The 27,121-nt window shown below is 40.7% G+C and overlaps 2 protein-coding genes and 1 long non-coding RNA gene across 3 annotated transcripts; all 3 read left to right on the forward strand.

Annotated features, from left to right (window-relative positions):
* Positions 1–395: 395 nt before the first annotated feature.
* On the forward strand, positions 396–3,300 carry LOC121368225. Its single transcript, XR_005957489.1, has 2 exons — positions 396–1,142; positions 3,026–3,300. It is a non-coding gene; the product is annotated as an uncharacterized LOC121368225 (long non-coding RNA).
* A 539-nt stretch (positions 3,301–3,839) lies between these two features.
* On the forward strand, positions 3,840–17,801 carry LOC121381890 (putative uncharacterized protein DDB_G0282133). Its single transcript, XM_041511328.1, has 11 exons — positions 3,840–3,844; positions 4,862–4,896; positions 6,694–6,841; positions 7,408–8,132; positions 8,167–9,185; positions 9,541–9,788; positions 9,820–10,532; positions 10,591–10,649; positions 10,681–10,706; positions 10,738–16,590; positions 17,560–17,801. Exons 1-10 carry the CDS (start codon positions 3,840–3,842, stop codon positions 16,580–16,582), a joined length of 8,823 nt encoding a protein of 2,940 aa, XP_041367262.1. The 3' UTR covers positions 16,583–16,590; positions 17,560–17,801.
* Positions 17,802–23,091: 5,290 nt separating this feature from the next.
* LOC121381970 (probable serine/threonine-protein kinase clkA) lies at positions 23,092–26,663 on the forward strand. The gene is made up of 2 exons (XM_041511451.1): positions 23,092–23,108; positions 25,562–26,663. The coding sequence occupies exons 1-2, from the start codon at positions 23,092–23,094 to the stop codon at positions 26,661–26,663; spliced, it is 1,119 nt and encodes a 372-aa protein (XP_041367385.1).
* Positions 26,664–27,121: the final 458 nt, after the last annotated feature.

Below are 27,121 nucleotides of genomic sequence, written 5' to 3' on the forward strand. Positions count from 1 at the left end.
CCCCCCCCCCCCCGCCCTTCCAGTGGATCTATTCACGAAACAATGTGCTCTAGTGGCGTCGTTAAACAAAACAAACTTAATCTTTATTCAAGGGATCAAAGCTTATGCTGACTTAAACTCTGTGTGTGGGGCGGGACGTTAGCCCAGTGGTAAAGCACTCGTTTGATGTACGGTCGGTCTAGGATCGATCCCCGTCGGTGGGCCCATTGGGCTATTTCTCGATCCAAGCATCGCACCACGACTGGTACATTAAAAACCGCGGTATATGCTATCCTGTCTGTGGGGTGTTGCATATAAAAGATCCCTTGCTACTAATGGAAATTTTTTTTAGCGGGTTTCCTCTCTAAAACTATATCTCAAAATTACAACATGTTTGACATCCAATAGCCGATCATTAATAAATCAGCTCTAGTGGTGTCGTTAAACATTACACACACTTCTTCATTTTTAACCTCTGCGTATTTATTTATTATAAAGTCAAAGTATCCCCTGTTCATGACATGCGCATGTATAAACTGTATGTGACAGACGTGAATTATGATGCCACCGCTGTCATAGCCTTTGTAAATTATTACAATTTAATCCTAGTGTCGCCCATTTTGTTTTATGAGTTATGTTGAAAAACATCAGAACAAGACATTTTCATCTCCAAACGTGAAAGACACTGCACTTGCTCGTTATGAAACTCGTATTTAGTTTCGTATTCATCGGGCTAATACTTCTTGTGGATTATGGCTTAAGTCGAGTGGCTGTACAAACGGTAGACGGATATTTTGTCCATCACCGACCCGGTGGCTATTTGTCCGGTATCGGTTCATTTCGACAATGGTGGAGACACTTGTTCCGTCTTAGGTGTTTACTGATTAACGAATTTGATTTTGAAGACGGAGTCAACCCGTGTTTATATTTCTTGTTGTTTCAGCCATGGAGACGTCCGCCACGACTGCGTTCAACAACAACTGCGACACGACCAACAATATATTCATCTCTCACGACTACGTCTACCGCAGTCCCTACAACGTCCACAGCCATGAGTACCACGGTGCCTTCTTCAACAACAACTCCAACACCAACAACAACAACAACAACGACATCTACAACAGTTTCGACAACTACGGTTATAACCACCACTGAAGACAGAGGTAAATAAGACACAATTATTAAAGCGACAGACCCTAGTTTTTAAACACTAAGACGTATTTTTCACTATTAGAGCCGTTTTCTCTGGTCATCCTGGCATGGTGCTTATAAAAACTAATAGAGTCTAAGACACTAATGTCCTAACAACGCCATACAAATTGTGTGTATGACGTCATTAGAGATTGAGTCTGGATTCTAAAAGTTTTATAACCACGAGCTCTAGTCTTTTTAATACCACGAAATGCATTTTTCATATTTTATAAACGCACATACCTCTGAGAAGTAACTGTTTTGGAGACGAGCTGTAGTCTATGTTTAGAGGGTATTTCCCCGGTTCATCGTCACAGACTCTTATTTCACTCTATTTTAACTTGATTCAGGTGTGCTACAGGTTGATTGATACTAGGGTCTGCGACTTTAAAATATGTAAACAGCGAACCGTCGTCCATAGCGTTAGGAAGTTAACCATGTTTCTGACATTCAATATCACATTATTGATATTGAATCTCACATTAATGACATTGAATCTCACATTATTGACATTGAATCTCATATTAATGACATTGAATCTCACATTAAGTGAGCGGGGCGTAGCTCAGTGGTAAAGCGTTCGCTTGATGAGCGGTCGGTCTGGGATCGATCCCCTTCGGTGGGCCCATTGGGCTATTTCTAGCCCCAACCAGTGCACCATGACTGGTATATCAAAGGTCGTGGGATATGCTATCCTGTCTATGTGATGGTGCATATAAAAGATCCCTTGCTACTATTGCAAAAATGTAGCGAGTTTCCTTCTTTAGACTATATGTCAAAATTACCAAATGTTTGACATCCAATAACCGATGATTAATAAATCAGTGTCCTTTAGTGGTATCGTTAAACAAAAACAAACTTCTTCTTCTTCAATATCACATTAATGACATTGAATCCCACATTAATGACATTGAATCCCATTAATGACATTGAATCCCAAATTAATGGCATTGAATCCCACATTAATGGCATTGAATCCCACATTAATGACATTGAATCCCATTAATGACATTGAATCCCACATTAATGACATTGAATCCCATTAATGGCATTGAATCCCACAGTACATTTTTGTACTGTATAGAGACATCACGATGTTGATGATGACTAATATTTGGTCTAAAATACCAAATGTTCTCGTTATTTCTTTCTTAGGGTATATTTAAAGACATACTAAAACGACCTTGTAAAAACCTATGCTTTTCCCCCTAAATATTCTATATGAGAAACAGTATATGTAATCTATGTTTAAACAATTATTTAAGTATGTCAAAACATCTATGTTTAAACAAATTCAGTTCGTTAAAACATCTCTGTTTAAACAATTCCAGTATGCCAAAACATTTATTTTAAACGTTTCCTGTATGTCAAAACACCTATGTTTAAACAATTTCAGTTTGCCAAAACATCTGTTTAAATAATTTTAATATTTGAAAACATATATTTCTAAACAATTTCAGTATGTAAAAACCTATATGTTTAAAAAATTTCAGTATGTCATAACATCTATGTTTAAACAATTTTTGCATTTGAAAACATATATATTTAAACACTTTAATATATTAAAACATTTATGTTTAAACAATTTCAGTATGTCAAAACATCTATGTTTAAACAATTTCAGTATGTCAAAACATCTATGTTTAAACAATTTCATTATGTCAAAACATCTATATTTAAACAATTCCAGTATGATAGAACATCTATGTTTAAACAATTTTTGTATTTAAAAACATCTATGTTTAAACAATTTCAGTATGTCAAAACATCTATATTTATCCAATTTCAGTATGTCAAAACATCTATTTTTAGACAATTTCAGTACGTTAAAACATCTGTGTTTAAACAATTTCAGTATGCCAGAACATCCCTGGAGCGTCGTGTCTTGTCCCCAACTGTGACCCAGCCCGTGTCATCTCAGACAAGGATTGCTCGACAGGTTTTCAATGCTGTTTGGTCTAGAGCCACATGCCTTCTATGCTGCTTGGTCTAAGGTGCATACCTCCCATGCCGCATTGTCTAACGATACATAACGTATAGTTCAAAAAATATATACGGATTTGCCCATGAAATCGTTGAGATTATAAATTTTGTTGTGTGTTAAAAGCGTAATAAACTGCATTTAAAGTTCCATGTCGTTGTATATATATTTTTAAAAGATTGTATGTGGGTGGGTGGGTGGGGTGTATTAAAAAAGATTATCCATTTTTTAATATATCCACACACATACACACCACCACCACCACACAACCACCACAACACACATATCTACAGACATACATACACCACCACAACACATATCCACACACATGCACACAACACCGCATAGGATACAGTTTAAAAAAACAAATTAGTTGGTGAAATAAGGGAGATAATCCCATATTTATTTTTAATAAATTATCTTAATTTTGTAGTTATCTCCCATATTCAATCAACCCAAGGAATATATTGTCCTTACAGTTGATAAATGATTCGTTTTAATGTAGATAAGTAATGCTATTTTATTTATTTATTCGTTTAGTTATTTAGTTATTTATTTATTTATTTATTTATTATCCTTGTTTGTTTATTTATTTATTTATTATTTATTTATTTAAGTATTTACGGCTAATTTATTTATTAATTTTTTATTTTTTTTAAACTATTCTATTTTACTACGTCTATGCAAAATGAAGTAATTAAGACAAATAATTCGATATTATCTGTCTAGAGTAGTTTAGTATTGTGTGTTCTTAGGACCCTAAATAAAATTTGGACACAAAAATTAAATAAAAACTTAAAAGTTCAGTGGACCTATTCACGGGACAATGTGCTCTAGTAATGTCGTTAAACAAAACAAACTTTAACTTTATTCACGGGATCAAAGATAATGCTGACTATACCTTTGTGTGGGGGTGGGACGTAGTCCAGTGGTAAAGGACCCGCTTGATGCGCGGTCGGCCTGGAGTCGATCCCGGTCGGTGAAATATTTGGGCTATTTTTGGATCCAACCAGTGCACCACGACTGATATATCAAAGGCCGTGGTATATGCTATTATATCTGTGGGGTGGTGAATATAAAATATCCCTAGACACTAATGAAACATTTTAGCGGGTTTCTTCTCTAAGACTATATGTCAAAATTACAAATTGTTTCTTATTCAATAGCCGATGATTAATAAATCAATATGCCCTAGTGGTGTCGTTAAACAAAACAAACTTTAATTTTATTCACGGGATCGAAGATCATTGCTGACTTTAGCCTTTGTGTATTTATTATGAGGTCGAAGTATTCCATATTAAAGGGACAGTCCTGAGTTTGCTGCAGTTTTTAAGATGTTATCCACTAACAGACTGTTTAACGATTGTAATTACATATCAAATATATTTATCTGCATAAAATATTAGTGGTGGTATATTAAACGTGTTTCTGATCGTTTTAATATTTATTCTAGGTTAAATTTATTTTATTTCCTAAAATATTATATTTTCGTACGTACGAAATTATTTGAAGACAAAATCCAGTTTCTGCTTCTTACAAATATTAACACGACCAGAAACATATTGACTACTAGTATACAGACACTGATATTCTAAACAAGAAAATATATTTAATACGTAAATTTAATCGTAGAAATATTTTATTAGTCGGAAACATCTTACAATGCAGGAAACTAAGGAATGTCCCTTTAAGGACATGTGCATGTGACAGACGTGAATCGTGTGAACACCGCTGTCAAAACCTTTGTAAATTATTACAAATCATTCCTTGCGTCATCAATTTTCTTTGATGAGCCATGTTGAAAAACGTCAAAATAAGACATTTTCATCTCCAAACGTGAACGATTTTATGACTTTAAGTAACCCTGATGTGACTTTCACACTGTACGCAGTGAAAAGAAATACACTGGTACTTGCTCGTTATGAAACTCATATTTAGTTTCGTATCCATTGGGTTAATACTTGTTGTGGATTATGGCGTAAGTCGAGTGGCTGTACAAACGGTAGACGGAGAATTTGACGATGACCAACCCGATGGGTATTTGTCCCGTATCGGTTCATTTCAACAACTATGGTGGACACACTTTTTCCGTATGTGTTCACTGAATAACGAATTTGATTTTGATGATGTCAACCAGTGTTTATATTTCTTGTTGTTTTCGCCATGGAGGCGTTCAACAACAACAACTACGACGTCGGCGACACGACCAACAATATATCCAACTACCACGACTACGTCTACCACAGTCCCTACAACGACCCCATCCATAACTAGCACGACTCCTACTACGACTACAACTACAACAACAACCACGGCATCTACAACAGTTCCTACAACTACCACGACATCTACAACAGTTCCTACAAGGACCTCAGCATCTATAACAGATCCTACAATTATCACGACATCTAAAACAGTTCCTACAACAACCACGGCATCTACAACAGTTCCTACAACAACCACGACCACGACATCTACAACAGTTCCTACAACGACCACGACATCTACAACAGTTCCTAGAACAACCACGACATCTACAACAGTTCCTACAATAACAACGGCATCTACAACAGTTCCTACAACGACCAGGACATCTAAAACAGTTCCTACTACAACAACGACATCTACAACAGCTCCTACAACGTCGACAACATCTACAACAGATCCTACAACTACCACGACATCTACAACAGTTCCTACAAAGACCTCGACATCTACAACAGTTCCTACTACAATAACGACATCTACAACAGTTCCTCCTACAACAACGACATCTACAACAGCTCCTACAACGTCGACGACATCTACAACAGTTCCTACAACTACTACCACAACATCTACAACAGTTCCTACAACTACCACGACATCTACAGCAGTTCCTACAACTACCACGGCATCTACAACGACCACGACATCTACAACAGTTCCTACAACTACCACGGCATCTACAACAGCTCCTACAACGTCGACGACATCTACAACAGTTCCTACAACTACCACAACATCTACAACAGTTCCTACAACTACCACGACATCTACAGCAGTTCCTACAACTACCACGGCATCTACAACGACCACGGCATCTACAGCAGTTCCTACAACAACCACGACCACGACATCTACAACAGTTCCTACAACGACCACGACATCTACAGCAGTTCCTACAACTACCACGGCATCTACAACAACCACGGCATCTACAACAGTTCCTACAACAACCACGACCACGACATCTACAACAGTTCCTACAACGACCACGACATCTACAACAGTTCCTAGAACAACCACGACATCTACAACAGTTCCTACAATAACAACGGCATCTACAACAGTTCCTACAACGACCAGGACATCTAAAACAGTTCCTACTACAACAACGACATCTACAACAGCTCCTACAACGTCGACAACATCTACAACAGATCCTACAACTACCACGACATCTACAACAGTTCCTACAAAGACCTCGACATCTACAACAGTTCCTACTACAATAACGACATCTACAACAGTTCCTCCTACAACAACGACATCTACAACAGCTCCTACAACGTCGACGACATCTACAACAGTTCCTACAACTACCACAACATCTACAACAGTTCCTACAACTACCACGGCATCTACAACGACCACGACATCTACAACAGTTCCTACAACTACCACGGCATCTACAACAGCTCCTACAACGTCGACGACATCTACAACAGTTCCTACAACTACCACAACATCTACAACAGTTCCTACAACTACCACGACATCTACAGCAGTTCCTACAACTACCACGGCATCTACAACGACCACGGCATCTACAGCAGTTCCTACAACAACCACGGCATCTACAGCAGTTCCCACAAAAACCACGTCATCTACAGCAGTTCCCACAACAACCACGGCATCTACAACAGTTCCTACAACGACCACGACATCTACAAAAGTTCCTACAACAACCACGGCATCTACAACAGTTCCTACAACAACCACGGCATCTACAGCAGTTCTTACAACAACCACGGCATCTACAACAGTTCCTACAACAACCACGGCATTTACAACAGTTCCTACAACAACCACGGCATCTACAGCAGTTCCAACAACAACAACGGCATCTACAACAGTTCCTATAACAACTATGGGATCTACAACAACCACAGCATCTACAGCAGTTCCTACAACTACCACGACATCTACAGCAGTTTCTACAACAACCACGGCATCTACAACAGTTCCTACAACAACCACGGCATCTACAACAGTTCCTACAACAACCACGACATCTACAACAGTTCCTACAACGACCACGACATCTACGACAGTTCCTACGACCACCACGACATATACAACAGTTCCTACAACAACCACAGCATCGACAACAGATCCTACTACAACCACGGCATCTACAACAGCTCCTACAAGGACCAGGACATCTACAACAGTTCCTGTAGATCCCATAGTTGTTATAACTATGGGATCTACAACAACCACGGCATCTACAGCAGTTCCTACAACAACCACGGCATCTACAACAGTTCCTACATTTACTACGATATCTACAACAGTTCCTACGACCACAGCATCTACAACGACCACGGCATCTACAACAGTTCCTACAACGACCACGACATCTACGACAGTTCCTACGATTACCACGACATATACAACAGTTCCTACAACAACCACAGCATCGACAACAGATCCTACAACAACCACGGCATCTACAACAGCTCCTACAACGACCAGGACATCTACAACAGTTCCTATAACAACTATGGGATCTACAACAACCACGGCATCTACAGCAGTTCCTACAACAACCACGGCATCTACAACAGTTCCTACATTTACTACGATATCTACAACAGTTCCTACGACCACAGCATCTACAACGACCACGGCATCTGCAATAGTTTCCACAACAACCACGGCATCTACAACAACCACGGCATCTACAGCAGTTCCTACAACAACCACGGCATCTACAGTAGTTCCTACAATTACCACGGCATATACAACAGTTCCTACAACGACCACGACATCTACAACAGTTCCTACAACAACCACGGCATCTACAACAGTTCCTACAACAACCACGACATCTACAGCAGTTCCTACAACTACCACGACATCTACAACAGTTCCTACAACTACCACGGCATCCACAGCAGTTCCTACAACTACCACGACATCTATAACTGTTCCTACAACTACCACGACATCTACAAAAGTTCCTACAACAACCACGACATCTACAACAGTTCATACAACAACCACGGCATCTACAACAGTTCCCACAACAACCACGACATCTATAGCAGTTCCTACAACGGCCACGACATCTACAACAGTTCCTACAACGACCACATTTATAACAGTTCCTACAACTACCTCAACATCTACAACAGTTCCTACAACCACAACATCTACAACAGTTCCAACAACAACAACGGCATCTACAACAGTTCCTATAACAACTATGGGATCTACAACAACCACAGCATCTACAGCAGTTCCTACAACTACCACGACATCTACAGCAGTTCCTACAACAACCACGGCATCTACAACAGTTCCTACAACCACCACGGCATCTACAACGACCACGGCATCTACAACAGTTCCTACAACTACTACGGCATCTACAACAGTTCCTACAACGACCATGGCATCTACAACATTTCCTACAACAACCACGACATCTACAGCAGTTCCTACAACTACCACATCTACAGCAGTTCCTACAACTACTACGGCATCTACAACAGTTCCTACAACTACCACATCTACAACAGTTCCTACAACTACCACGGCATCTACAACAGTTCCTACAACGACCATGGCATCTACAACGACCACAGCATCTACAACAGTTCCTACAAATACCACGGCATCTACAACAGTTCCTACAACGACCACCGCAACTATAACAGTTCCTACAACGACCACGACATCTACAAACGTTCCTACAAAATCCACGGCATCTATAACAACAACGACATCTACAGCAGTTCCTACAACGACCACGACTTCTACAACAGTTCCTACAACTACCACATCTACAACAGTTCCTACAAATACCACGGCATCTACAACAGTTCCTACAACGACCACGGCAACTATAACAGTTCCTACAACGACCACGACATCTACAATAGTTCCTACAATGACCACGTCATTTACAACAGTTCCTACAACAACCACGACATCTACAACAGTTCCTACAACGACCATATCTATAACAGTTCCTACAACGACCTCGACATCTACAGCAGTTCCTACAATAACCACGGCATCTACAACAGTTCCTACATCGACCACGGCATCTACCACAGTTCCTACATCGACCACGGTATCCACAACAGTTCCTACAACGACCATGACATCTACAACAGTTCCTACAACTACCACATCTACAGCAGTTCCTACAACTACTACGGCATCTACAACAGTTCCTACAACAACCACGACATCTACAGCAGTTCCTACAACTACCACATCTACAACAGTTCCTACAACGACCATGGCATCTACAACGACCACATCATCTACAACAGTTCCTACAACAACCACGACATCTACAGCAGTTCCTACAACTACCACGGCATCTACAACAGTTCCTACATCTACCACATCTACAACAGTTCCTACAACTACCACGTCATCTACAACAGTTCCTACAACGACCACGGCATCTACAACGACCACGGCATCTACAGGAGTTCCCTCAACAACCACGACATCTACAGCAGTTCCTACAACTACCACGGCATCTACAACAGTTCCTACAACAACCACGGCATCTACAACAGTTCCTACATCGACCACGGCATCTACAACAGTTCCTACATCGACCACGGTATCCACAACAATTCCTACAACGACCATGACATTTACAACAGTTCCTACAACTACCACATCTACAACAGTTCCTACAACGACCACGGCATCTACAACGACCACTGCATCTTCAACAGTTCCTACAACAACCACGACATCTACAGCAGTTCCTACAACTACCACGACATCTACAGCAGTTCCTACAACTACCACGGCTTCTACAACACGTCCTACAACTACCATGACGTCTACAACAGTTTCTACAACAACAACGACATCTACAGACGTTCCTACAACTACCACGACATCTACAGCAGTTCCTACAACAACCACGGTATCTACAGCAGTTCCTACAACTACCACGACATCTACAGCAGTTCCTACAACTACCACGACATACACAGCAGTTCCTACAACTACCACGGCCTCTACAACAGTTCCTACAACTACCATGGCATCTACAACAGTTCCTACAAAATCCACGGCATCTATAACAACAACGACATCTACAGCAGTTCCTACAACAACGACCACGACTTCTACAACAGTTCCTACAACTACCACATCTACAACAGTTCCTACAAATACCACGGCATCTACAACAGTTCCTACAACGACCACGGCAGCTATAACAGTTCCTACAACGACCACGACATCTACAAACGTTCCTACAACAACCACGACATCTACAACAGTTCCTTCAACGACCACATCTACAACAGTTCCTACAACTACCACAACATCTACAACAGTTCCTACAACGACCACGGCATCTACAACGACCACGGCATCTACAACAGTTCCTACAACTACTACGGCATCTACAACAGTTCCTACAACGACCATGGCATCTACAACATTTCCTACAACAACCACGACATCTACAGCAGTTCCTACAACTACCACATCTACAGCAGTTCCGACAACTACTACGGCATCTACAACAGTTCCTACAACTACCACATCTACAACATTTCCTACAACTACCACGGCATCTACAACAGTTCCTACAACGACCATGGCATCTACAACGACCACAGAATCTACAACAGTTCCTACAACAACCACGATATCTACAGCAGTTCCTACATCTACCACGTCATCTACAACAGTTCCTACAACGACCACGGCATCTACAACTACCACGACATCTACAGCAGTTCCTACAACAACCACAGCATCTACAACAGTTCCAACAACAACCACGGCATCTACAACAGTTCCTACAACAACCACGACATCTACAGCAGTTCCTACAACTACCACGACATCTACAGCAGTTCCTACAACTACCACGGCCTCTACAACAGTTCCTACAACTACCACGGCATCTACAACAGTTCCTACAACTACCATGGCATCTACAACAGTTCCTACAAAATCCACGGCATCTATAACAACAACGACATCTACAGCAGTTCCTACAACGACCACGACTTCTACAACAGTTCCTACAACTACCACATCTACAACATTTCCTACAAATACCACGACATCTACAGCAGTTCCTACAACGACCACGACATCTACAAACGTTCCTACAACAACCACGGCATCTACAGACGTTCCTACAACTACCACGACATCTACAGCAGTTCCTACAACTACCACGGCATCTATAACAGTTCCTACAACGACCACGGCAACTATAACAGTTCCTACAACGACCACGACATCTACAAAAGTTCCTACAACAACCACGGCATCTACAACAGTTCATACAACGAACACGGCATTTACAACAGTTCCTACCACAACCACGACATCTACAACAGTTCCTACAACGACCACATCTATAACAGTTCCTACAACGACCTCAACATCTACAGCAGTTCCTACAATAACCACGGCATCTACAACAGTTCCTACAACCACCACGACATCTACAACAGTTCCTACAACCATCACATCTACAACAGTTCCTACAACTACCACGACATCTACAACAGTTCCTACAACCACCACGGCATCTACAACGACCACGGCATCTACAACAGTTCCTACAACTACTACGGCATCTACAACTGTTCCTACAACGACCATGGCATCTACAACAGTTCCTACAACAACCACGACATCTACAGCAGTTCCTACAACTACCACATCTACAGCAGTTCCTACAACTACTACGGCATCTACAACAGTTCCTACAACGACCACATCTATAACAGTTCCTACAACGACCTCGACATCTACAGCAGTTCCTACAATATCCACGGCATCCACAACAGTTCCTACAACCACCACGACTTCTACAACAGTTCCTACAACCACCACATCTACAACAGTTCCTACAACTACCACGACATCTACAACAGTTCCTACAACCACCACGGCATCTACAACGACCACGGCATCTACAACAGTTCCTACAACTACTACGGCATCTACAACAGTTCCTACAACGACCATGGCATCTACAACAGTTCCTACAACAACCACGACATCTACAGCAGTTCCTACAACTACCACATCTACAGCAGTTCCTACAACTACTACGGCATCTACAACAGTTCCTACAACTACCACATCTACAACAGTTCCTACAACTACCACGGCATCTACAACAGTTCCTACAACGACCACGGCATCTACAACGACCACAGCATCTACAACAGTTCCTACAACAACCACGACATCTACAGCAGTTCCTACAACTACCACGGCATCTACAACAGTTCCTACATCTGCCACATCTACAACAGTTCCTACAACTACCACGTCATCTACAACAGTTCCTACAACGACCACGGCATCTACAACAGTTCCCTCAACAACCACGACATCTACAGCAGTTCCTACAACTATCACGGCATCTACAACAGTTCCTACAATGATCGGATCTATAACAGTTCCTACAACGACCTCGACATCTACAACAGTTGCTACAACAACCACGGCATCTACAACAGTTCCTACATCGACCACGGCATCTACCACAGTTCCTACATCGACCACGGTATCCACAACAGTTCCTACAACGACCATGACATCTACAACAGTTCCTACAACTACCACATCTACAACAGTTCCTACAACGACCACGGCATCTACAACGACCACTGCATCTCCAACAGTTCCTACAACAACCACGACATCTACAGCAGTTCCTACAACTACCACGACATCTACAGCAGTTCCTACAACTACCACGGCTTCTACAACACGTCCTATAACTACCATGACGTCTACAGCAGTTTCTTCAACAACAACGACATCTACAAAAGTTCCTACAACAACCACGGCATCTACAACAGTTCATACAACGACCACGGCATTTACAACAGTTCCTACAACAACCACATCTATAACAGTTCCTACAACGACCTCGACATCTACAACAGTTGCTACAACAACCACGGCATCTACAACAGTTCCTACATCGACCACGGCATCTACCACAGTTCCTACATCGACCACGGTATCCACAACAGTTCCTACAACGACCATGACATCTACAACAGTTCCTACAACTACCACATCTACAGCAGTTCCTACAACTACCACGTCATCTACAACAGTTCCTACAACGACCACGGCATCTACAACGACCACGGCATCTACAGGAGTTCCCTCAACAACCACGACATCTACAGCAGTTCCTACAACTACCACGGCATCTACAACAGTTCCTACAACAACCACGGCATCTACAACAGTTCCTACATCGACCACGGCATCTACAACAGTTCCTACATCGACCACGGTATCCACAACAGTTCCTACAACGACCATGACATCTACAACAGTTCCTACAACTACCACATCTACAACAGTTCCTACAACGACCACGGCATCTACAACGACCACTGCATCTGCAACAGTTCCTACAACAACCACGACATCTACAGCAGTTCCTACAACTACCACGGCATCTACAACAGTTCCTACATCTACCACATCTACAACAGTTCCTACAACTACCACGTCATCTACAACAGTTCCTACAACGACCACGGCATCTACAACGACCACGGCATCTACAGGAGTTCCCTCAACAACCACGACATCTACAGCAGTTCCTACAACTACCACGGCATCTACAACAGTTCCTACAACAACCACGGCATCTACAACAGTTCTTACATCGACCACGGCATCTACAACAGTTCCTACATCGACCACGGTATCCACAACAGTTCCTACAACGACCATGACATCTACAACAGTTCCTACAACTACCACATCTACAACAGTTCCTACAACGACCACGGCATCTACAACGACCACTGCATCTCCAACAGTTCCTACAACAACCACGACATCTACAGCAGTTCCTACAACTACCACGACATCTACAGCAGTTCCTACAACTACCACGGCTTCTACAACACGTCCTACAACTACCATGACGTCTACAGCAGTTTCTACAACAACAACGACATCTACAGACGTTCCTACAACTACCACGACATCTACAGCAGTTCCTACAACTACCACGGCATCTATAACAGTTCCTACAACGACCACGGCAACTATAACAGTTCCTACAACGACCACGACATCTACAAAAGTTCCTACAACAACCACGGCATCTACAACAGTTCATACAACGAACACGGCATTTACAACAGTTCCTACCACAACCACGACATCTACAACAGTTCCTACAACGACCACATCTATAACAGTTCCTACAACGACCTCGACATCTACAGCAGTTCCTACAATAACCACGGCATCTACAACAGTTCCTACAACCACCACGACATCTACAACAGTTCCTACAACCATCACATCTACAACAGTTCCTACAACTACCACGACATCTACAACAGTTCCTACAACCACCACGGCATCTACAACGACCACGGCATCTACAACAGTTCCTACAACTACTACGGCATCTACAACTGTTCCTACAACGACCATGGCATCTACAACAGTTCCTACAACAACCACGACATCTACAGCAGTTCCTACAACTACCACATCTACAGCAGTTCCTACAACTACTACGGCATCTACAACAGTTCCTACAACGACCACATCTATAGCAGTTCCTACAACGACCTCGACATCTACAGCAGTTCCTACAATAACCACGGCATCTACAACAGTTCCTACAACCACCACGACTTCTACAACAGTTCCTACAACCACCACATCTACAACAGTTCCTACAACTACCACGACATCTACAACAGTTCCTACAACCACCACGGCATCTACAACGACCACGGCATCTACAACAGTTCCTACAACTACTACGGCATCTACAACAGTTCCTACAACGACCATGGCATCTACAACAGTTCCTACAACAACCACGACATCTACAGCAGTTCCTACAACTACCACATCTACAGCAGTTCCTACAACTACTACGGCATCTACAACAGTTCCTACAACTACCACATCTACAACAGTTCCTACAACTACCACGGCATCTACAACAGTTCCTACAACGACCACGGCATCTACAACGACCACAGCATCTACAACAGTTCCTACACCAACCACGACATCTACAGCAGTTCCTACAACTACCACGGCATCTACAACAGTTCCTACATCTGCCACATCTACAACAGTTCCTACAACTACCACGTCATCTACAACAGTTCCTACAATGACCACGGCATCTACAACAGTTCCCTCAACAACCACGACATCTACAGCAGTTCCTACAACTACCACGGCATCTACAACAGTTCCTACAACGATCGGATCTATAACAGTTCCTACAACGACCTCGACATCTACAACAGTTGCTACAACAACCACGGCATCTACAACAGTTCCTACATCGACCACGGCATCTACCACAGTTCCTACATCGACCACGGTATCCACAACAGTTCCTACAACGACCATGACATCTACAACAGTTCCTACAACTACCACATCTACAACAGTTCCTACAACGACCACGGCATCTACAACGACCACTGCATCTCCAACAGTTCCTACAACAACCACGACATCTACAGCAGTTCCTACAACTACCACGACATCTACAGCAGTTCCTACAACTACCACGGCTTCTACAACACGTCCTATAACTACCATGACGTCTACAGCAGTTTCTTCAACAACAACGACATCTACAGAAGTTCCTACAACTACCACGACATCTACAGCAGTTCCTACAACTACCACGGCATCTACAACACTTCCTACAACTACCATGACGTCTACAGCAGTTCCTACAACAACAACGACATCTACAGTAGTTCCTACAACTACCACGACTTCTACAACAGTTCCTACAACTACCACGGCATCTACAACACTTCCTACAACTACCATGACGTCTACAGCAGTTCCTACAACTATCACGACTTCTACAACAGTTCCTACAACTACCACGGCATCTACAACACTTCCTACAACTACCATGACGTCTACAGCAGTTCCTACAACTACCACGGCTTCTACAACACTTCCTACAACTACCATGACGTCTACAGCAGTTTCTACAACAACAACGACATCTACAGAAGTTCCTACAACTACCACGGCATCTACAACACTTCCTACAACTACCATGACATCTACAACAGTTCCTACAACAACAACGACATCTACAGTAGTTCCTACAACTACCATGACATCTACAGCAGTTCCTACAGCTATGGTTATAACAACTACTGAAGACAGAGGTAAATAAAACACAATTATTAAAGCGACAGACCCTAGTTTTTAAACACTATGACGTATTTTTCACTATCAGAGCTATTTTGTTTTATAACTGAAATCAGGTTTGATATTTTGTAAACGCACATACCTCTGAGAAGTAAGGGTTTTGGAGACGAGCTGTAGTCTATTTTTAGAGGGTATTTCCCCGGTTCATCGTCTCAGACTCTTATTTCACTCTGTTTTAACTTGATCCAGGTGTGCTACAGGTTGACTGACACTAGGGTCTGCGACTTTAAAATATGTAAACAGCGAACCGTCGTCCATAGTGTTAGGAAGTTAACCATGTTTCTGACATTCAGTATCACATTATTGACATTGAATCTCACATTAATGACATTGAATCTACTGACATTGAATCTCACATTACATCTTTGTACTTTATAAAGACATTACTATGTTAATGATGACTGATATTTGGTGTAAAATACCAAGTGTTCTCATTATATCTTTCTTAGGGTATATTGAAAGACATACTAAAATGACCATGTAAAACCTGATGCTCTCCCCTGCCTATCCCACCCACCCCAACCCCAATACTCTGTATGATAAATAATATTTGTATTTTATGTTTAAACAGTTATTTTAGTATGCCAAAACATATTATTTTGTATTTTATGTTTAAACAGTTGTTTTAGTATGCCAAAACATCTATGTTTAAACAATTTCAGTATATCAAAACATTTATATTTAAACAATCTCAGTATGCCAGAGCATTTATGTTGAAACAATCTAAGTATGTTAAAACATCTATATTTAAACAATTTTAGTATGCCAAAACATCTATAGTTAACCAATGTCTAGATGATAAAACCTCTATATTTAAAGAATTTCAGTATGTCAAGACATATATGTTTAAACAATTTCAGTATGTTAAAACATCTATGTTTAAAGAATTTCAGTATATCAAAACATCTATGTTTAAACAATTTCAGTATGCCAGAACATCCCTGGAGCGTCGTGTCTTGTCCCCAAATGTGACCCAGCCCGTGTCGTCCCAGACAAGGATTGCTCGACAGGTTTCCAATGCTGTTTGGTCTAGAGCCACGTGCCTTCTATGCTGCTTGGTCTAAGGTGCATACCTCCCATGCCGCACTGTCTAACGATACATAATGTATAGTTAATAAAATAGGAATTTGAAAACGAAACCGTTGAGATTTTAAATTCAGTTGTGTGTCAGAAGCGTAATAAACTGAATTTAAAGTTTCATGTTGTATATATTTTTAAAAAGAAGTTTGTATTGTTTAACGACACAACTGCAGCACATTGATTTATTAATCATCGGTTATTATTGGGTTTCAAACATTTGGTAATTTTGACATATAGTCTTAGATAGGACACCCGCTACCTTTTGTTTCATTAGTAGCAAGTAATATTGTATATGCACCATCTCACAGACAGGATCGCACATACCACAGCCTTTGATATACTAGTCTTGGTGCACTGGCTGGAACGAGAATATTTCAAAGATTATCCATTACATTATCGAATATATCGCCAAGCTTTCACCCCAATCCACCACCCTCCCCCGATATATGCCAGTCTTACATTTGTTTTAGACCTTATTTATAATGTGGGTTATATCTAATAATAGATTCCTGTAAAATATATAATGAATTGTCAACAAAGGTATCTGACTGCCGAATTCATATGTAAGACAGTACAGTACATAGGTTGACAAATCTAGTTGTGACGATTCCTTCTGCGTCTTATTGTCAAATTCTTTTAGAAAATAATTATTTTCAGATCTCTCCATTTTTGGGGAGCTGCCATTCTCTCTCCATCGCTCCACATGACTCTCCTGAAATTAGTTTAAGGGTCAGTAATTACTAGTTTCCCTAGTATCAGGTAGAACTAAACCAAATAACGTCCGACTGGGTCAAAGTTCGAGGTGTACCCAACTTTTGAGGGAGCCGTTAATGCCACAAGTCCTGTGATGGGTGATAAATATGTTTCATCGGTGCCAAAAAAAAAATGCAATTTTATTTCATCTACTAATAGTTACTGTATCAGGTAGCGGAACTAGGGTAGTCATAGACGCTATCCGTTATCTCTGAAATTAGCAGCTTGACCCCCAATTTTTTCTTATTCACTTTAAGAATGAGGGGTGGTAGTATTTACATCCGTGGTATATATGCCGATTGATACGCTGCAGGTAGGAGTTTTAGCCACATATGTTACTATTGTCATCTATGAGATTTGATTTGGTGGTATACGCCCTATATACGGAATACCACATGCGCGTGTAGTAAGAGGCAAACATATATTCACACACATACACCCCACCCCAACCCCTACCACCCAAGATTTATGTTTACAGTTCCTCACTAGATAACTAGACTGTTTGGTTCTCACTACACAGATGTGATCTGTCATTGAAACCCATGTTAAATTGCTCAACTTCAAATGAAGATTGCCAATAGAACGGGTTCTCGTTGGCATTAACAACATACACCACTGTGAACATACATTATATAAGCATTTATTTTCACTCCAAAATTTAAAACATTTCATCTCATCTCTGTTTTTTGCTATATGACCGCATCTGGATATATATATATATATATATATATATATATATATATATATATATATATATATATATATACATATATATGTTTGTAAACCACCTTAATGTATCACCGTTTGGTGGTCTGAGTTGAATAAAGTTCTGTTCTGTTCTGTTCTGTTCGGCTGTAGTACCGGTCTGAACAGGTGATTCATTAAAGGGACATTTCTGAGTTTGCTCCGTTCTAAGATGTTTCCGACTTATAAAACAGTTCTACGATTAAATTTACATATTAAATACATTTCTTGTTTAGAATATCAGTGTCTGTATATTCAATGTGTTTCTGCTCGTCTTAATATTTCTAAGAAGCACAAACTGGATTTTGTCTTCAAATAATTTCGTACGTACAAAAAAAAAAAATTGGAAATAAAACGAAATTTAACCTAGTACAAATATTAGAACGATCAGAAACACATTTAATATTTTATGCAGAAAAATGTATTTGATATGTAATTACAATAGTTAAAAAGTCTCTGTTAGTCGATAACATCTTAAAAGGTGCAGCAAACTCAGGAATGTCCGTTTAAACGATTCACTCCGGTTGTCTCTTTCGCTATACACCCATGTCCCAAAACGTCAATGCACAATATTACAAAACAACATGGGCAAAATACAGCCAGAAGGCTTACAATTAAACATACTTATTGTTTTAATTTCCCCCCAAAGGCAAAGACGGGTGCGCCAACTCCGCAATAACTGGCGTTACGCGACAACGCAGTCCTATGTGACACTATCAAAAACCAGGAAGTAAACGACTTTGTATTTATAACTTTTTGTAAAAGTTCTATAAATAATGCCTTCTTCGTGTTTTTGTGTTACTCAGTACCACGAAAGAAGAAAACAGTTTTCCAACTGACAAGATATTGTAAAACAAAAGATGGATTGTTGTCATGAGATAAGACAAATGGCATTTGAAAGATGACCGTCAGTGTTGTTTGTTTTTACAGACCGCATATCCCGTGATAGAAGATTATAAAACATGTAAGTTCTACTGAAATTTTATTTTACTATTTTCTCCTGTAGATTCTGTCAGAATATAGTTTAAGTAATGCTAAAATATCAAATATTAATAACACGATAATATGAAATGTTTCTTTTTGCTTAAAGGCACACTATCACTATCAGTTTGCTTGACCTATTTTTTCAACACTTTTACATGATTTAGGTCTAGCCTGCTTGTGAAAACTAAGTAAAAAATTTATTAATCAATCCTACAATTAATATTTACATAATTAATGCAATAATATCAAATTGTAATGTGTAGCCAACCAAATTGTAATGTGCAGCCAATCAAATTGTAATGTGCAGCCAATCAAATTGTAATACGAAACCTCTCAATATTTTATATAGGGCCAGGACATAGCCCAGTGGTAAGGCACTCACCCAATGTGCGGTAGGTTTAAGCGTGAAGTGGATTTAAGATCGATTTCCATCAATGGGTCCATTGGGCTATTTTTCATTCTATCCAGTGCTCCACAACTGGTGTAAAAAAGGCTGTGGTATGTACCATCCTGTCTGTGGAATGTTATATATAAAAGATCGCTTGCTGCTAATCAGATAGAGTAGCCCAATGTGTGGCAGAAACAGGTTTCCTCTATTATTATTCTGTGTGGCCCTTAACCATATACAACCTTACATACATGTGTACCATGCATATAATAATACAATTTTTTAAATAATATTTGGGTGGAATGGGTTGTTAATGGCGTGGGTTTTTTTTTTTTAAATTGCTGGTAGGATAAAATAGGAATCCAGGTTATGTCGCTCTAAAACCTGTTCACATCCTGAATAATTTTGCCATATACATGTATTTGTTTGCACAATGTTTGCACAAACTGGATTTTGTCTTCAAATAATTTCGTACGTACGAAAAAACTATATTTTAGGAACTAAAGTAAAATATAACCTAGTACAAATATTAGAACGACCAGAAACACGTTTAATATACAGCCACTAATATTTTATACAGAAAAATATATTTGATATGTAATTACAAATCGTTAAAACGTCTCTGTTAGTCGATAACATCTTAAAAATTGAAGCAAACTCGGGAATGTCCCTTTAAGCTTAGCTACATGAATACACTTGTATTATAATTTAATTTTGTATTTTATGTACAGAACTACTACGATTTCTTAAAGACTGAGGCTAGAAGTCATCCCACGCTTGTTTGTATGGACAGAGCCTGATGTGTTGTCTTGTATCATTCGTGACAATCCGTTGTGGTCCGTATTAAACTGTACCGATCCTTAACGATCCGTAGCGACCTGTAGCGACCCGTAGCGCTCCCCGTTGTCAACTAAACCCCTATCCTTAATAATCCTTGGTTTATCCGTCGAAAACCGTAGTTAAACCGTGGTGCATCTGTGGGGGACCGCGGATAGACCATTATCCGGGGTCATTCGTGAGGTTTTCATCCGTCGTGAATCCGGCCAGACAATCCCTGACAGTGTGACCGAGGTTTTACAATGGTAATACATATTGTAAGAATGTGTCATGAATGAAAATCAAGTAGACACAGAACTTTCTATAATATAAAAATATACATTTCCAATGTTTTGCAACAGAGAAAATGTTTGAACGTTTTATTTTTTCATTTCTGTTTTAGATAATTGCGATAGTGAAAAAACCCAGGTTATGTTTGTTGACCAATCTTATAAACAAGGACATTGTTAATCATTACTAATTTAATCATTTTAAAGAGAAAAAATGGATAGATAATTTTTATTATTATTATTTATGTTTTTAAATTACGATGCTTTGCATGTTGTTGGTTTTATATTTTTAGACATAAATGCTTTCTGTTTACTTGAACCTTAATTGGATATAAACACGAAAATAGGTGGAAATGAAATGAACATTGTCCTTTCAGCAGTTGATAAACGATTCGTTTTCATGCAGGGAAGTAATGCTAGTTTATTTTTTTTATTTTTTTATTTATTTATTTATTCACGGCGTATTTATTTACTGACAAAAAGATGAGTAAACTGCAGATGAATAGATATTTTTGTTTTAAACTATTCTATTTGTCTACGTCGGGGCAAATTGAAGTAACTGAAGAAAAATAGTTCGATGTTATCTGTCCAGCGTAGTTTAGTTTTGTGTGCTTTTAGGGTCCTAAATAAAATATGGACACTAAAATAAAATTAAAATTTAAAGTTTGTTTTGTTTAACGACACCACTAGAGCACTTTGATTTCTTAGTTATCGGCTATTGGATGTCAAATATTTGGTATTTTTTTCACCCGTAAGTCTTGCGTTTCAGCGGACAAAAAGGAATTTGAAAAAACAAAACAGTGATCGAGTACAATATTGTTAAAGTTTGTTTTTGTTTAACGACACCACTAGAGCACTTTGATTTCATTGATATCGCTATTGGATGTCAAACCTTTGGTAATTTTTCACTCGTAGTCTTAAAGGTAACACGCTACATTTGTTGATTAGTAGCAAGTGAAAGGATATGTTTTATTTAACGACGCACTCGACACATTTTATTTACGGTTATATGGCGTCAGACATATGGTTAAGGACTACACAGATATTGAGAGAGGAAACCCGCTGTCGCCACTTTTTTCCTGTTAGCAGCAAGGGATCTTTTACATGCACCATCCCACAGACAGGATAGTACATACCACGGCCTTTGATATACCAGTCGTGGTGCATTGGCTGGAATGAGAAATAGCCCAATGGGCTCACCGACAGGGATCGATCCCAACCGACCGCGCAGCAAGCGAGCTCTGTACCACTGAGCTACGTCCCGCTTCTTAGTAGCAAGGTATGTTTTACATGCACTTTCCCCAGACAGGACATCACTTTGCTATGTCATTCGTGGTGTACTGGATGGGACGGTGGGGGGGGGGGGGGGGGGGTGTGTGTGTGTGTGTGTGAACAGCTAGAAAATGGGTCCACTGAGGTGGTTAGATGCCCGTTCCAGTCCGACCATCCATCGACTGTTGATGGTTATGTCATGTCATAGGGTTTTACGTGCACATTCAGAACAAGCTGTTGTAGCGCACGCCTGTCGTGGGCACAAGAGCCGGCCTTGGCCGGCTCCTCCGTCCATGACAGGAAAGGTGGGGGAAGGAGAGAGGAGGGTGGGGGTGGTGGTGGTGCTATGGAATTTGAATGGAGCAGTTAAATGCCAAAGAGAAAAGGGTGCGCAATTTTGATTGAGGGAATTTGGCGCAATTTTGAACGGTCGGTCGAAAGGTAAATGGCCGAGCTAATATAGGTTTTGATATTAGTGAATCGAGAGTAGCTCGTTAATTTTAGACCTTTATGATGCTGTGGTGTCTCCCTAGGTTGCCCATAGGGCCCTTATAAAGGGCCTGACCGCTTCTGGTCGAGGCATCACCATGTACCAAGTTATTACCAGCAGCAAGTATTGGGGGGTTTGGGTGGGGGAGGCCGATATTCTTTTGTTCAGCTTCCCCCGGGTGCATTGCAATTGTGTACTCGGAACGGTATTCTTTTGTCCGGTTCCTTATTAGAGTACGTGCTGGGCCATTAAATGGGGGGTGGGTGCATTGTTATCATTAGTCAATGCACCCTGTGTACTGATGCAGTGAGCGTGTAATCTGTGTGTGAATCCTAGTTTTGTGTTAAGATGTTCAACGGTCATTCATGACCACCCATCCCCCTCCGTCCTTGTATAGCATTGAATACAATGACGGAGGGGGAGTTAAACTAGCCTAGCTATCTAATTTGAAGGGTTAAACCCTTATAGTGTAGGTATTGGTTTAAAAAGCCTAGTGCTTGGCATACTTAATTTTATTACCAATGCAATAAACGAAACTAACGGTGGCAAGTAGCAATTGTATACATATATGCACCAATCTAGGTACTTAGTTTGAAGAATTTTGATTTCCTCCCCCTAAATAGGATTTTAGTAGGCTTACTTGGTTTGTCTTCAGGCTATCTGGATAGTTGGGTATCGGTTTTCCTGCATGTCTTTGCTTCTGGAACCCTAGTTGACTTACCTTAGTTAGCTAGGATGGAATGCATCAGTAATAAAATTTAAAAAAAATGGTGCGGGTGCAAAGACAAATTCCTGCTAAATGGTTACAAATGGATAGTCATAAGGTCCGATGATTGAAACATCGGCCGAACTCCCAACCATCACGCTGGCGGAAGGTTACTAACGGGTAGTGACAAGGTCCGTGGATTGAAACATCAGCCGAACTCGTAACCATCAGATTGGCGGAGGGTTACTAACGGGTAGTGGAAGGGTCCGAGGATTTTGCACGTGAGGTATTATTTGCGTAACCTCATTATAAACTTATTTTCTTTCTTTTCTTTCCGGACGTAGCACAGTTCTAAAGCGCTCGCTTGATGCGCCGTCGGTCTGGGATCTATCCCCGTCGGTGGGCCCATTGGGCTATTTCTAGCTCCAGCAAGTACACCACGACTGATATATCAAAGGCCGTGGCATGTGCTATCTTGTCTGTGGGATGGTGCATATAAAAGATCTCTTGCTACTAATGAAAAAATGTGGCGGGTTTCCTCTCAAAGACTATATGTCAAAATTACCAATTGATATCCAGTAGTCGATGATTAATACATCAATATACTCTAGTGGTGTCGTTAAACAAAACAAACTTTAACTTTATTCACGGGATCAACCATTATGCTGACCGTAACCTAGATACATGTATTTATTATGAGGTCAAAGTATTCCTTTTCCATGATATGCGCATGTATAAACTGTATTTGACAGACGTGAATTATGAGACCACCGCTGTCATAACCTTTGTAAATTATTACAATTTAATCCTAGTGTCGCCCATATTGTTTTATAAGCTACGTTGAAAAACGTCAAAATAAGACATTTTCATCTCCAAACGTGAAATGTTTTATGACTTTAAGTCACCCTGGTGTGACTTCCACACTGTACGCAGTGAAAAGAAATACACTGGTACTTGCTCGTTATGAAACTCATATTTAGTTTCGTATCCATCGGGTTAATACTTCTTGTGGATTATGATTTTACTCGAGTAGCTGTGCATACGGTAGACGGACGATTTGTCTATCACCGACCCGGTGGCTATTCATCCGGTACCGGTTCATTTCAACAATGGTGGAGACAATATTTTCGTCTGAGGTGTTTCCTGAATAACGAAAATAACGAATTTGATTTTGAAGAAGTCAACTGGTTTTTATATTTCTTGTTGTGTTCGCCATGGAGGCATCCACCACGACAGCGTTCAACAACAACTACGACGTCGGAGGTGGAACGACACAAAATATATCCATCTTCCAAGACTACGTCTACCGCAGTCCCTACAACGACCACAGCCATAACTAACACGACGCCTACTACTACAACAACAACATCTACTATATCAACAACAACCACGGCATCTACAACAGTTCATACAACAACCACGACATCTACAACAGTTCCTACAACAACCACGGCATCTACAACACATCCTACAACAACCACGGCATCTACAACACTTCCTACAACGACCACGGCATCTACAACACATCCTACAACGACCACGACATCTACAACACTTCCTACAACGACCACATCTACAACACTTCCTACAACGACCACATCTACAACACTTCCTACAACGACCACATCTACAACACTTCCTACAACGACCACGACATCTACAACACTTCCTACACCGACCACGGCATCTACAACACTTCCTACAACGACCACGACATCTACAACACTTCCTACAACGACCACGGCATCTACAACACTTCCTATAACGACCACGGCATCTACAACACTTCCTACAACGACCACGGCTTCTACAACACTCCCTACAACGACCACGGCTTCTACAGCACTTCCTACAACGACCACGGCATCTACAACACTTCCTACAACGACCACATCTACAACACTTCCTACAACGACCACAACTACAACACTTCCTACAACGACCACGGCATCTACAACAGTTCCTACAACAAGCACATCTACAACACTTCCTACAACGACCGTGGCATCTACAACAGTTTCTACAACGACCACATCTACAACACTTCCTACAACGACCACATCTACAACACTTCCTACAACGACCACGACATCTACAACACTTCCTACAACGACCACGGCATCTACAACACTTCCTACAACGACCACGACATCTACAACACTTCCTACAACGACCACGACATCTACAACACTTCCTACAACGACCACGGCATCTACAACACTTCCTACAACGACCACGACATCTACAACACTTCCTACAACAACAACGACATCTACAACACTCCCTACAACGACCACATCTACAACACTTCCTACAACGACCACAACTACAACATTTCCTACAACGACCACGGCATCTACAACAGTTCCTACAACAAGCACATCTACAACACTTCCTACAACGACCATGGCATCTACAACAGTTTCTACAACGACCACGACATCTACAACACTTCCTACAACGACCACGGCATCTACAACACTTCCTACAACAACCACGGCATCTAGAACACTCCCTACAACGACCACGTCATCTACAACCGTTTCTACAACGACCACAGCGATAACTACCACGACGCCTACTACTACAACAACAACTCCTACACCAACGACAACCACGGCATCTACAACAGTTCCTACAACTACTGTTATAACCACTACTGAAGACAGAGGTAAATAAAATACAATTATTAAAGCGACAGACCCTAGTTTTTGAACACTACGACCACGTATTTTTTACAATCAGAGCCGTTTTGTTTTACAATAATTGAAATCTGGGCCCAGACTTTCGAAGCTATCTTAGCACTATGAAGTCGTAAAACCATCGTAAGCTATGACGTCACTATGGCGTGTGCTGTAGTGACGTCACAGCCTACGATGGTTTTACAATTTTTTAGCGCTAAGATAAGCTTCTAAAAATCCTAGCCAGGTTTCTGGTGAGCCTGGTGTTTCTAATACCACAAAAT

This window comes from Gigantopelta aegis, chromosome 1 (genome assembly GCF_016097555.1).
Source record: "Gigantopelta aegis isolate Gae_Host chromosome 1, Gae_host_genome, whole genome shotgun sequence".
Lineage (NCBI taxonomy): Eukaryota > Metazoa > Mollusca > Gastropoda > Neomphalida > Peltospiridae > Gigantopelta > Gigantopelta aegis.

Coding starts and splice junctions, on each gene's coding strand:
- LOC121381890 (XM_041511328.1), top strand. Junction 9,186..9,540: donor CGACCACGACTTCTACAACA/GTTCCTACAACT, acceptor CATCTACAACAG/TTCCTACAACTACCACATCT. Junction 10,650..10,680: donor CGACCACGACATCTACAAAC/GTTCCTACAACA, acceptor CATCTACAACAG/TTCCTTCAACGACCACATCT.